Here is a 12,606-nt window from a genome sequence, read left to right as displayed (position 1 = left end):
TACAACCCTCGGGAGCAATTTGGGGTACAGTGTCTTGCCCAATTTTTCCAGATTGCTGGAACGCCATTTCCTTTCAAGTTTTTGCGATGTTTGTTTTAATTCGCTGGTTATACCATGGAGCTAACCTTCTTTGTTTCATTAACTTCTTCTTTAGAGTAATAGTAATAGGAGTTTAAAAGTTATTAAATAATGGTCTGATAATGAAGGATTCTGTGGAAAGACTATTAAATGTTCATGTGGTAGTCTGCCATCTATCCTCCCCATTCCTTGTGTTTCTTGTTTGTCCCTGGTTCATCTTTGGATATGTGCATATGTGTGTGTGTGTATGTCTCCTGGTCTGGCTCCATGAATCTCCACCTGCTGCTGATCACCATCAGTCTCCACAGTTTATATGCCAGGCTCTCCCACTACACCAATGCCAGATTGTCCTGTACATTAATTATCCTGTGCTGGTGATCACAGCTTCTGTCATTACCTGGATTCCTGTCAGCCTGTCTGCCTGCCTTTCCAGCCATCTTCACCTCGTCTGTCTGCAACAGTTCCATCTTGCTACACCACGGCCAGCCAGAAAATTCAGAATAAGGACCAAGAGTGCGATAAACTATAACAAATAGAATTGGCTATCGTGTTTTCCAGGTTTGGTGTGAAAGACTAAGAACAAGGCTTTCGAATGAGTTATAAATTAATGAGTTATGACCTTCAATGTTGAATCAAATGCTGATAGCAAAAGGGCAAGTGAAAATAAGTAATTCTAGCTCCAAGTTTGCAAATCCTCTACGGAATCTGTTTATCAGATACATACAAGAGGGTGTCTAATAAAGCAAGATTACCAGTTAAGGCAGGCTAACATCTGTTCACAGAGATACCTGGGGAAAACTGGCAGGGTGGGAACACTGGTTAAGGCTGAAAACTGGGGCTGGGGGTGGGTTGGTAGTAACTTAGGCCAGACTTAAACCTGCTTTATGAAACATAAATAAAGCATTTACTGAAGTCAAGTCAAGTGCATGTCAAATTTTTCACCATTTGGTCTGCAGTTATTGTTTATTTAAAATCTAGAGCCCATTAGGGCTGAAACGATTAGTCAATTGATTAGTCAAACAAACACAGGACACCCAGGAGACTGCTGTTCATGTCCTGTGTGAAACCAAAAGTCAACATTGACTTATTTTAACTTACCTAACGTATTTACCTTATGTCACGTAAGTAATTTTATTTACATACGTAACTAAACTGACGTAATTAACATACTTATTTTAACCCAAACCATGAGCTTTTCCTAAACCTAACCAAGTAGTTTTGGTGCCTAAACCTAAACAAACTGCGACCGTTTCATGTTAACCACGTGCTTATTATTGTTACCATGACGACAAGGGCACCTGACGAAGGTCACCTGACTTCGTCCTTTCCAGCATTTGAGATTTTTGTCAATAGTCTTCTCATTTTTTACCGTAGACACTATAGACTAACATTAGGTTAGTCTAATGTTGAGTGTCAGTATTAACAACCCATTCTCATTCCCAGATCGTCAAATACTGATGTTTTGTCATGTCCCTTGGCCCCACAAGGTACCCTTTATTGTCTGTATGAGACGCACCGGGCTTTCAATTAACTCCAATGTAAACCCATCCACAGCAATATTAATTAGAGGAATTGCAAAGGCTGTCCATTCACTCCAAGATTAACCTTACCGCGGCATTATAAAACAGTCCCATTGGAGAACCGAAGACCCCCCAACAGGAATTATTTTCCTCACTGTTAATTCCCACGTAAGGTTTTCTTGATATCCTCAACATTTCTCAAAACTAAAATACGAAAGTGTCCTTGATAATTCAACAATATGACAGGTTGATGTTATGGCTATCAGTTTGATTTATCCTTTGAATTTGTTTTTTGTTTTTTTTGTCCTATTCGTTTCCATTGGCTTGCGTCCACGTGACTGGCAATTTTCTTTTGTGAAAACCAAAATGGTGGGCATTTCTTTAATTCTCAGTGGGAAATGCAATATTTTAAGATTGTTTCTGCATTAAAATGTGTTTTGATAACATTTTGAGTGAGAAATGCACATTTTATTCTTAATCTTTCAGTGAATGTATATGATCCTTAGGTTTGTTAGTTATTACAAAGATTCTCTCAGGTCTCAGATTGTAGCTATGGATGCTATGCTCACCTATGTTGTGGGTGGACTTGGCGCGTTCGACTCCTGTTTTAGGCTGTCTGCCATCAGTGAGCTTCATTCCATTTCAAATTGCTGCCGGTCGGCCACATTCTTTGTATGCTTGCATTGGCAAATAAAACATGTTCTGATTGAATGCGCTATGTCATGCTGACATAAAATCCCAAAACCAAGAATCATGAAGTTACAAAAATCTCCAGGGTTGTGTAAATAGAAGCCTATGCATGCCTCAGTATTTGATGACCTGTGAATGAGTTGGTCTTTTCAGCCATAACCCAAACACTTCAGGCCTTCCTCCAAGCCTGTAGTAATGCCCTAGATTGTCATCAGAATTGTACAATAATCTCTCAAGGTGACTCATTTTGGTCCCAAGTTCCACTAAGAGAGAAAAAACAAACAAAAAGCATAATTTTATATATGGGAGCTAAGCCAGATACATTGTTGGAAAGGTCTCAAACTGGAGAGTAACATACACTACCATTCAAAATTTTGGAGTCACCTGTTAAATTGATTTTCTTCTTTCCTTCAATAATGGCTATTTCAACATAGATAAAAAATACGTATAATTATACAACAAATGTATTACTTACATTTGAAAGAGTTTTAGAATAATTAAATTATGTCCCCATAGTGTTGCATGACAGGGGAGAATACTATGCACTATACTAAAGCATAAGTGACCTGAGAATATTACTGAACCACAACGGTGCAACTGGGCTCTAAATATTTTGGGGACCTGTTTGTCTTTGGGCGCTCTGCAGTCTCCTCGGCGGTTAGATTGAATAGGTTTAGTATGTTCAGCTGATATTAGGGTTAACCCTGGACTAACCTTCTATTTCTATTGAAGTTTAAAAATAGCTTTGGTAAAGCAACACGTCTGTTAAATCCAGCTTGTTAGAAGCATTATTGTTCACTTGACACTGAAACTTAAATCTGCACAGATTTGAATGCTCAGCTTCCAGTTTCTTTCTTATCTTTGTCATTTTCTGCCCTTTCAGTTGTCAGTCCGTTTGAACATTGTACAGCGTTTTGTTCTCATGTACAAAACATTACTTTATTTGCAAACCCTTCAACAAAATAACATCTCTTTGTAAAGAGGTCTTTCTACAATATAAAAGCATAAAAGACCATTCAAAAATATTGAGTATTCCTCTCAGCTATCTGACTGTATCAAGCTTTTGTGGTAGGCGACTCCAAACTTTTGAGCAGTAGTGAATGTCAGTATGAAGATTCTTCATGGCTCCTGCTTTGAGATACTGACCTTTGAACCTTGACTTTGGTGCATGTTTGAAGGCTTATAATTCAGCAACAAAAGAGGCTACAGACGTGGGACCAACTGTTATAGAGAGCTCTGATATCATATGAGCATAGTCAACTGGGGCTGCCGTCAAATAAGATAAAAGATACACATAAAATAAAATAGAAATACAGAATAGAAAATAAAAGCTATAAACACTATATACAGCTGTCGTTTATGCAGATATATGTCATGGATAATTGCATATTGTAATATACACACGGTATGTGTGCATTTAAAAAAAAAGTAAAGATCTTGGTGTATTTCAGATATTTTAGCAAGTCTTCTAGAAACGTAGAGTCTTGGGTTGGTAGTTCTTCTGGTTTGAAAAGTAGGGTTGTAAATATGGTCGTAAAAAGATATATCTACTAAATATATCAAATATCTAGTACAGCCACTGGATCTAAATAATCTATGTTAAGTAAAAATGCTTATTTAAGATATTTTAGCCAAAACAGGAGTCAAAGTTTACAGCTTCCGCACAACGTCACCGATTGACACAGGGATCAGGGAGCATTTCATGTCAAAACACCTATGTAAAAAAACTATGTGGCTAAGGATCATAGGTAATGTAGTCTAGCCTTCCACTATCCAAAACTGACAAACTTTATTTCTCAGAATCGAAGGAGAAATTATCTAAACTAATGACCATAACATTAACCTGTCATAGTGTTGAATTCTCAAGAACACTTTGGTCTTTTAGTTTTGAGAAATGTTGAAGATATCATTGAAAGAGAACCTTAACATGGGAATTAACAGTGAGGAAAATAATTCTGGGCAGCGGGTCCTCAGTTCTCCAATGGGACTGAAGCTCACAGCGTCTTATAGCGCCACGGTCAGGTTAATACTGGAGTGAATGGACAGCCGGAGCAGTTCCTCTGAGTGTCTAATATTGCACTGGCGTTAATTGAAAGCCCGGAGCATCTCATACAGACGCTCGGTATTTGAAAACCTGGGTATGAGAGAGGGTTGGTCTTAACGATGCAAACAAATAATTGTAAGATGTTGAACGTGGTCCTTTTGGATGTTATTGTAGGGCCTCATGACCTCTAATGTTTAATCAATTACAATATAATCTATATTATCTCTCAGTATACACACTACCTTGAGTTTATAAAGAAAAGAACTTGTATTTTCTCACCCCCTCAGTTCTATTTATATTATTCATTTCCACCTGGACCATTAACAGTTACACAGCCTTTATTTGGACTCAGTTTAAATGTATCCTTTTTTGTCTTATTTTGGACATATGGTTCAAACACAGATCATTCTTTGCTATTTGATTGATTAAAGTACACAGTTCAAATATTGGTATTTGAACTGTGTACTAACTGAACTGTGTATATTCTGTGGAGTGTGTGTGTATATATAGCAGTAACAATTTAACACAGAAAATTTGTCAGTCTAGATGATTTCTAACAGTTTCCAGCACAGACCCCATGCACTTCTGGCACGAAGTAGACTATAATAATACAGATATTGTAGTTAATTTGACAGATACAAATAGAAGCTTTAACGATTTACACTGAAAAATACACATTTTTAAAATGCTTTTCATTAGCATTTAACCACAATTTGAATCCAATTTTAACATACTACAATTTTATAGTAGTGATTTTAACCACCTTTAAAACATTTCTAATATTCAAAATAAACAGATAATTTTCCACTTCATTTTTTAAATAAAAGCTTAAAATAATGAGCCCTAAACATCATGCAATCCAAGGCAACAGCCCTGCAATAGATCCTAGCTTTATAAAGCTTTTATTATTTGTTGAGATTTGCCAGTATGTTCTAAATGACAACTTACCACAAAACAAGAATACACTTCAAAATTGTTGAATTAAGAATATGCTCTTTTTCACAAGTTAATTAATAAAGTTTTATTTTAAAAATCATGCAAATCCATTCATTACTCATAGACTCAGTCCTTCTTTACACATTTATCTCTCAGAAGTAGCAATAGCCTACTCAAAAAGTCTACATGATGCACTACTGTGTGGCAAGCTAAATATGCCCCTCTGTGGTAAATATGGAAAATATATATATATTTTTTTTTTTTTGCATGAGAAAAATACCACTTAGTAATGACATTATTCAGTCTGATGTGGCATTGCAATTAAAAAAACAAACAAAAAACCCTTAAAAATAAGCATGACATCAGCATGGTATAATGAGCGCACTGCAATATACATAACACACACTGGTTGGTTGCAACTGTAACATCCACTGTGTTATCATACTTGTACGATCAGTGCTAAATGTAAACCGCTCATGCATCCTCACTCAACATTAAAGGTGCAATCAGTAAAGATGGCTCTTTAGCAGCCTCTAGTGGCAACATGAACAAAACTACAACAATAGCAAATAGCAACATCTTCTTAACCCCTAGATGTGTTTTTAAACAAATTCTATAATTTGAATTTGATGTATAGCACTTTGGACACAATGTCACGTACAAATAAAATAAATACAAATACATACAGACAAAATGTATAACCTTGAAATTGTGAAATAATTTAACACAGCTCTTTATTATGAATATTAAATTATTTATTGTATCCCACTAGTTTTTATTTCAAAATGTCCTTACTGAAGCCTGTTTTATTTCATAATTCCACTTTTCAACACAAAGTCTTGGTCAGTCAAGAAAAACAGAGCAGAGCCAGTTATGTGATTGGCTGTTGCTTCGGTCTGAATGAGTGGACAGCCAATAACAAAACTGGCTCTGACCCTGGATTAAATAACACTTCATAATAGTGAGCTGGGTTTTAAAAATGTACTTGATTATTCCACAATTTCATGGTTATGTGATTTGTCTGTATTTATTCATATGAATAACTATTTTATAATGTCTTATTTACTTGTTTTATATTAAACACTTTGGGTCTTCATAGCTTACTGGTCTAAGAAACATGATCCTAAGTCATCACTACTGTGAGTGACTGGCAATGTTCAGCCAAAGCTGCATGTATATAATAATGGTGGTTTTGTGCAAAGAGCCAATACACCTTGCACCTTTAAGATTAAGTGGTGAACTAGTTTAACAGAACAACCTTAGTTTTATTTCCTTAGCATTATTTAGTAAGTAAATAAAATAAATAAATACAAAATAAATGACTTGCCTTTTTAAATCTGAGACAAAGTTAAGCAAGCTTTTATTTGATTTGCCTTTGTGTGCAGTTTTATATCGGTCAGTCACCTCCCAGACACTCCCTGAAAGGCTATTGCTTAAGCTTAAAACCAAATGATACTTTGAACCTTTGACTCATAGTATATTAAAACAGAGCTGGTTAAGTGAGAGAAAAGCAGGAACCACTTTTTTTTCCAAAAGGGATGCAGTTGTGGCAAATGACTTGAAGAGTTACAATGAAGCCCACAAGACTTAAATACAATATTACAGAAATCTTAATTCATCTTAAACAATTTATGGGTGACACAGAATTAGTGTCTTCTGTTCATTAAACCCGCATAATAAACATGCAATGGCATTTTTTTGGAGAATGTCTATACAAAAAGAGTAACTCTGTTTGCTGTATTGCATAAGATCATCACCAAAAAAAAAAAATCAATCGGATAAACAATCCTTATTTGAAAATGTTTCCACAATATTGTTTATTGAACATTTGCCAGCTCTGAGCATTCATTCAATCAACACACACTTCTATCACTGAGAAATGAATCCGTGAAAAAAGAGAAAATAAACAATACTGCAATAATAATTATGCTTTAAATATATTATTTTGTTTCTGATATTACCATTCATTCTGCTCTTGTCTGTGCATTCTGACCCAAATCCTACTCTATGGAAGGTTTGCTCTTTTCTTCCACTATTTTTCCAGCTTTGCAGTGAGGGGTGTAACAATTAAAATACAAAATAGAAAAAAATGAGCATACAGTCCAACATATTGACATGGATGACGGATTTTTGTCTCTCAATGTTGATTCCTATATTGCACACGATTTAATGTATACAGTATATGTCCCTGCAGCAGATTGTGTACTAAAACAAAGCTAAGCTAACAAGGGGAATCCATCTGTAAAGTTGGTGGTATGGCAGCAACATAAATGATGAGTACTGTTAAATGTCAGGAAAACCGTTTATGCTGGTGGGACAGCCAGCACACAGACGTACAGTAACTTGTTCTGCAGGAGACTAAACAACTCACTCAGGTGCCAGTTTATTAGGTGCACTTACCTAAAACTAATTCAGTCTAATACAACAACCCTGCAATAAATGTCATTGAGGGTGGATTGAATATTAGAAACACAATACAGTTCAATAGCAGCACAAACTGCACCCTCCAAAATGACCATAACGTTGGATCAACACCTCTCTTCAACAAAAAACATTACAACCTTCAAGAAGGTAGGATTTACTGCAGGACTGTTGTATTAGACTGCATTAGTTTTACCTAGGTGGACCTAAAAATTTAACCCCCCCCCCTACTACCACCACCACCACTGGCAATTGAGTGAATATAGAGCCACCCCAAAGAACTGAATTGTTAAAAGGAAGAAGCCATCTGTGCTTGACAAGTGGCACGAGACTACAGTCAATATGAGGAGCGTGGAGGTTCTCTCTCTCCACTCACACCTGCTGTTGAACATCCACAATCAGTCAAAATGAAGTGTGACCTCATTTGCTTCCCAGAACTCTACAAGACAACTTAAAGATCATGTGACAGTACTGTAGAATTGATTAAATCATATCGAATTGTACATTTTTAAAATTGTAATACCCCTTATGTGCACTGCACAAGCAAGTGCAAAATTTTGGAAATGTGGATATTTCTACTCTGCACCAAAACTGCTTACGAACCAATGAGACATTCCAGTCATTTTATATTTCCAATAACAAAGTACTCAGGACATTTCTCTGTCCGTCCTTCTACTGTCTCTCTTTCTACTTTCCTATAGTGCTCACGCATGGCATACAGTGGTGTGCAAAAGTGTTTGCCCCCTTCCTGATTTCTTATTTTCTTTTGCATGTTTGTCACACTTAAATGTTTCAGATCATCAAACAAATTTAAATATTAGTCAAAGATAACACAAGTAAACACAAAATGCAGTTTTTAAATGAAGGTTGTTATATTTAAGGGAAAACAAAATCCAAACCTGTGTGAAATAGTGATTGCCCCCTAAACCTAATAACTGGTTAGGCCACCCTTAGCAGCAACAACTGCAAACAAGCATTTGCGATAACTTGCAATGAGTCATTTACAGTGCTGTGGAGGAATTTTGGCCCACTCATCTTTGCAGAATTGTTGTAATTCAGCCACATTGGATGGTTTTCGTGCATGAACTGCCTTTTTAATGTCATGCCACAGCATCTCAATAGGATTCAGGTCAGGACTTTGACTAGGCCACTCCAAAGTCTTCATTTTGTTCTTCTTCAGCCATTCAGAGGTGGCCTTGCCAACAGATGGCCGGACATTCTCCTTCAGGAGTTTTTGGGAGACAGCAGAATTCATGGTTCCATATATCACAGCAAGTCTTCCAGGTCCTGAAGCAGCAAAACTGCCCCAGACCATCACACTACTACCACCATATTTTACTATTGGTTTGATGTTCTTTTTCTGAAATGCGGTGTTACTTTTACACCAGATGTAATGGGACACACACCTTCCAAAAAGTTCAACTTGTCTCGTCAGTCCACAGAGTATTTTTCCAAAAGTCTTGGGGATCATCAAGATGTTTTCTGGCAAAAATGAGACAAGCCTTAATGTTCTTTTTGCTCAGCAGTGGTTTGCGTCTTGGAACTCTGCCATGCAGGCCATTTTTGGCCAGTCTCTTTCTTATAGTGGAGTCATGAACACTGACCTTAACTGAGGCAAGTGAGGCCTGCAGTTCTTTGGATGTTGTTGTGGAGTCTCTGAATGGCTGAAGAACAAAATGAAGACTTTGGAGTGGCCTAGTGGAGATAAGTTAAGCAAACTGTTTGCGAATGTTTATTCAACATCTGTTGCATAATAGCTGAACCTTATATGGATTCAGGTGTGAATTTGATACAGCATTCTAGTGAGACTGACAGACGAAGAAGAAGAACAAAATGAAGACTTTGGAGTGGCCTAGTCAATGTCCTGACCTGAATCCTATTGAGATGCTGTGGCATGACCTTAAATAGGCAGTTCATGCTCAAAAACCCTCCAATGTGGTTGAATTACAAAAATTCTGCAAAGATGAGTGGGCCAAAATTCCTCCACAGCGTTGTAAAAGACTCATTGCAAGTTATCACAAATGCTTGTTTGCAGTTGTTGCTGCTAAGGGTAGCCCAACCACTTATTAGGTTTAGGGGGCAATCACTATTTCACACAGGGCCATGTAGGTTTGGATTTTGTTTTCCCTTAATAATAACAACCTTCATTTAAAAACTGCATTTTGTGTTTACTTGTGTTATCTTTGACTAATATTTAAATTTGTTTGAGGATCTGAAACAAGTGTGACAAGCATGCAAAAAAATAAGAAATCAGGAAGGGGGCAAACACTTTTGCACACCACTGTATTTCTGTCTTTCGTAACTACCCAGTCACCCAGCTCTAGGTGTTATCATCAGTCACTACATTGTATTTATGTGAAGCTCTCTGACGTTCCTCGCTCCACCGCCAGCTTGCATAGCTTACTGCTGGCGTAGTAAGGCACTGTATCCTCCTGTGTCCCTTCCCTCTTCATCCATACATTGATCATATGTCTTCAGCCTGCCCTTGCTGTGCATTCCCACTGCAAGAAACTGATGGGTAGCTCCAGTCTGGCTGATTATTTATCGTAGCTAACATGCACGCACTAACTTTGTCTGCAGCTATAAAGTTTCAAACAGATGAATCACTTTTTTGCTGCTTTGGTATTGCTTTTCATAAAACATGATTAACAAATGTACCGAGCAAGCCCTAATTAAGCAGCATTAATTGAAAAGAGACAGTCTAAAGCCCCACTAGTGACAAATATTGTGATGTTTCACACCACAATACTGCTGGACAGAACTAACATGCTGACTATTTAGCTATTCTTAGAGCCTTGACCAGTAGTGCGGCTAAAAATGTAAAGTTTGTCTGGATGGTGACGTTAGGTCAGAAAGGGAGCATGAATGTGCTCAGTAAATTTCATGGCAGTCTGACCAGTAGTTCAGTAGTCCACATGTATTGATCTGGACCAGAGTGTTGGACAGACAGACAGACAGACAGACATCTTTATCCCAAGGCCATGCTGCTACTGGGACCAAAGATCAAATATATTATTATTATTTAATAAATTAAATTAAATAGTTACCAAATATGTCAATTATGGATTCAACCATGTTGCAAGAATAGTTTTGGGGACATTTATTTATTTCTGTAGGCTTTCAAAAAAAAAGATGTAGATAACTTGCAAGCTGATGGAGGATTATGACTTGTTGCCATCCATACTTTGGCTGAGTTTCCAGGTCACTCAGCTGGAACAAAATGGACTGTTGATCATGTATGTGAATGTCAATGTGAACACTTAGTTAAGGAGCCCTTCACACACAGTGTTGGCATGTACAGGGTGTGGACACAATACTAACATCTGTAAACTACACTTTAATTCAATCCAGTACAACGGCCCTATTGGTGAAGATCCGGATGTTCGGTTTTTGTTGACAGCGTCACAGAGGTGTTGATTCAACTCTGTGGTAGCTCTGGAGACTGTAGTTTGGTGGTGTGTTGGATTAGATTATTATGTTGAGGCACCATATATCGTCCCACTTGGAATGTACCATAAACTGAAAAGCCTAAAAAAGTTTTCTTGGAGCTTAATCAAACCATCACCTCTATGATAGTCTCAACGAAAAATGACATATAAGCTTCTCAAAGGTCAGATTTATTGCAGAGCTGTTGTGTTGGATTACAGCAGGGTTGTAGAGGTGTTTCTTTTCTTGTGTCCACCCCCTATACCTACATGCAACGTGCATTGTACACATGAAAAGTCGTAAACTTCATCATACTAATCTCTGCTCTTTGTGTATCGATCGTTGTCTTGAAAGTCTTTCAGGAGGAATTCTCTCTTTCACTTCATTCTCTCTCCACTCTCCTCCTCTGTCCATCTTTGGGTCCTTCCTTTTTCCCTTGCTCCATTCTTCCTTTGTATTTTTTGCTTGTTACTGTGAATGCAGAATAAGATGAGGCAAAGAAGCCATCATCTGAGCCAAAAACCTTGACGTGCCACCAGTCACATATTGTACAGCATATAATCTGATATTTTCAATGTACAAAGTCTCAGAAGCATTCCAAACAAAGTGTGCTGGAAGTTGGGGCAGAGCTGGCGAGTTGACTGTCTGAATGAGGAAGAGCTGGGAGGAAGGCTTAGGGTGGGGTCTGTAGAGGAGGCTGGAGATATAGTTCCTCCTGGACTGGGAAGTGGAGCCGAATGTAGAACCCATCGTCCGGTAGAGCAGGGACTCCTTAGAGAGCAGTTAGAAGGTTTGAGGGATAAGAAGAGGGAAGATAGCTGTAGAGGACCTTGAACAGGTTACAGTATGAAAGAAGAGTCTGTTGCTCCAAGAACAGATCAGTTGAGCTGATCCTCATACTGTTTCCGGAAACAGTCACCAGCAGGGAAAAACTCCCAGCAACGCTCCTGGTACATCTTCCATACGTAAGACTCCTTTAAGACAGAGAGATGGGAGGAGGTAGGAAGGGCTAACATTCCATATGACATATTTAGGGTCTATTTGACTCATCTACATTGTCAGCTACTGAGGTTAGTAACAGCAGTGTAAGCTTCAAACACTGAGCCACTAAAGGCCTTAGTATGCTTCAAACAAACTATGTCGTATGACCACGTCATCGCGAGATGCGAGGAATCATGCAAATGGGGATAACAGAGCAGAGTCCCTCAAAGACATTTATGTGATACACTCAGTTGTAAATACAAAAAGTGATGAAGTAGCCCACTTTCACACCTCCACACACCGGGCCAATCACTGCTCAAAGTGGGTGCTGTCTGTCGGTGCGTGTCAGATTGTCTGTTTGGAAAGTTACATATATTATTACACAGCCCTCCTCCCATTCCACCATTGGACAGGGGTTTCAGATGCTGTTAGAGGATCCAACAAGCACTTTGTTTAAAGCATACTGAGACTTTAACAATGCAGGCAGCCATAGATACTGGAGGAAAGTTT

The 12,606-nt window shown here is 37.9% G+C and overlaps 1 protein-coding gene across 1 annotated transcript in view; it reads right to left on the bottom strand.

Annotated features, from left to right (window-relative positions):
• Positions 1-10,686: 10,686 nt before the first annotated feature.
• ryr2a (ryanodine receptor 2a (cardiac)) overlaps positions 10,687-12,606 on the bottom strand; it is a 275,757-nt gene continuing 273,837 nt past the window's right edge. Inside the window, 1 exon segment of the mRNA XM_044179528.1 lies at positions 10,687-12,089. Within this exon segment, the coding sequence (XP_044035463.1) occupies positions 11,994-12,089 (96 nt within the window). The 3' untranslated portion in view covers positions 10,687-11,993.

This window comes from Siniperca chuatsi, linkage group LG20 (assembly GCF_020085105.1).
Source record: "Siniperca chuatsi isolate FFG_IHB_CAS linkage group LG20, ASM2008510v1, whole genome shotgun sequence".
Classification (NCBI taxonomy): Eukaryota; Metazoa; Chordata; class Actinopteri; order Centrarchiformes; family Sinipercidae; genus Siniperca; species Siniperca chuatsi.
The sequence above is the reverse complement of the archived record's forward strand: the minus strand, read 5'-3'. Positions and strand labels throughout refer to the sequence as shown.